General features: G+C 56.5%; 1 protein-coding gene across 1 annotated transcript; it reads left to right on the forward strand.

Annotated features, from left to right (window-relative positions):
• Positions 1 to 252: 252 nt before the first annotated feature.
• LOC113942066 (cilia- and flagella-associated protein 45-like) lies at positions 253 to 1,521 on the forward strand (the record flags this gene model as incomplete). The annotated part of the gene is made up of 2 exons (XM_027633207.1): positions 253 to 431; positions 1,340 to 1,521. Coding segments are annotated over 2 exons (361 nt in total), but the record flags the coding sequence as incomplete, so codon positions are not given.
• Positions 1,522 to 1,610: the final 89 nt, after the last annotated feature.

Consider the following 1,610-nt stretch of genomic DNA (forward strand, 5'->3'; position numbering starts at 1 on the left):
CCTTCCCAAACCTTCCCTTCCCTTCCCTTCCCAAACCTTCCCTTCCCAAACCTTCCCTTCCCAAACCTTCCCTTCCCAAACCTTCCCTTCCCAAACCTTCCCAAACCTTCCCTTCCCAAACCTTCCCAAACCTTCCCTTCCCAAACCTTCCCTTCCCAAACCTTCCCTTCCCAAACCTTCCCTTCCCTTCCCAAACCTTCCCTTCCCAAACCTTCCCAAACATTCCCAAACCATTCCCTGTGTCCCTCCCAGATCCTCCTGAACGCCAAGTGCCACATGATCCGGGACAGGCAGGTCCTGGAGAAGCGGCTCATCCGCCGGGAACTGGCGGAGGAGGAGAAACGCCTGGAAAAGCTCATGGAGACGGAGCGGGAAAAGGGCCTCTGGATCCAGGAGGAGCTGAAGCGCCGCAGGAAGGAGCAGCTCGACAGGTGGGCGGGAATTTCCTCAGGGAAGCATCCAAACTTTCCCAGCTGCTCCGGCAATTCCCAGGAGCGGGAGCGGGATGGATCCAAAGGGAAGGTTCCCACTCTGGAATTCCCAGGATGAAGCGGGAGGTGCTGGAGCAGCTGGAGCAGAGGGATGGGACTGGGATGGGATTGGGATGGATCCAAAGGGAACATTCCCAAATTCCCAGGGTGAAGCAGGTGGTGAGGAAGTAGCTGGAGTAGAGGGCACTGGGATGGATCCAAAGGGAACATTCCCATTCCCGAATTCCCAGGATGAAGCGGGAGGAGCTGGAGCAGCTGGAGCAGAGGGATGGGACTGGGATGGATCCAAAGGGAACATTCCCAAATTCCCAGGACGAAGTGGGAGGTGCTGGAGCAGCTGGAGCAGAGGGCACTGGGATGGGACTGGGATGGATCCAAAGGGAACATTCCCGAATTCCCAGGACAAAGCGGGAGCAGCTGGAGCAGAGGGATGGGACTGGGATGGGACAGGGATGGATCCAAAGGGAATGTTCCCAAATTCCAGGATGAAGCAGGAATTGCTGGAGCAGCTGGAGCAGAGGGATGGGATTGGGATGGGATTGGGATGGATCCAAAGGGAATGTTCCCAAATTCCAGGATGAAGCAGGAATTGCTGGAGCAGCTGGAGCAGAGGGCACTGGGATGGGACTGGGATGGATCCAAAGGGAACATTCCCAAATTCCCAGGGTGAAGCAGGTGGTGATGAAGTAGCTGGAGCAGAGGGATGGGACTGGGATGGATCCAAAGGGAACATTCCCATTCCCAAATTCCCAGGACAAAGCAGGAGGTGCTGGAGCAGAGGGACGGGACTGGGATAGGACTGGGATGGGACTGGGATGGATCCAAAGGGAACATTCCCAAATTCCCAGGGTGAAGCAGGAGGTGCTGGAGCAACTGGAGCAGAGGGATGGGACTGGGATGGATCCAAAGGGAATGTTCCCATTCCCAAATTCCAGGACGAAGCAGGAATTGCTGGAGCAGCTGGAGCAGAGGGCACTGGGATGGGACTGGGATGGATCCAAAGGGAACATTCCCGAATTCCCAGGACAAAGCGGGAGCAGCTGGAGCAGAGGGATGGGACTGGGATGGGACAGGGATGGATCCAAAGGGAATGTTCCCAAATTCCAGGATGAAGCAGGA

Source organism: Corapipo altera, unplaced genomic scaffold, assembly GCF_003945725.1.
Source record: "Corapipo altera isolate COAL_440 unplaced genomic scaffold, ASM394572v1 56137, whole genome shotgun sequence".
Lineage (NCBI taxonomy): Eukaryota > Metazoa > Chordata > Aves > Passeriformes > Pipridae > Corapipo > Corapipo altera.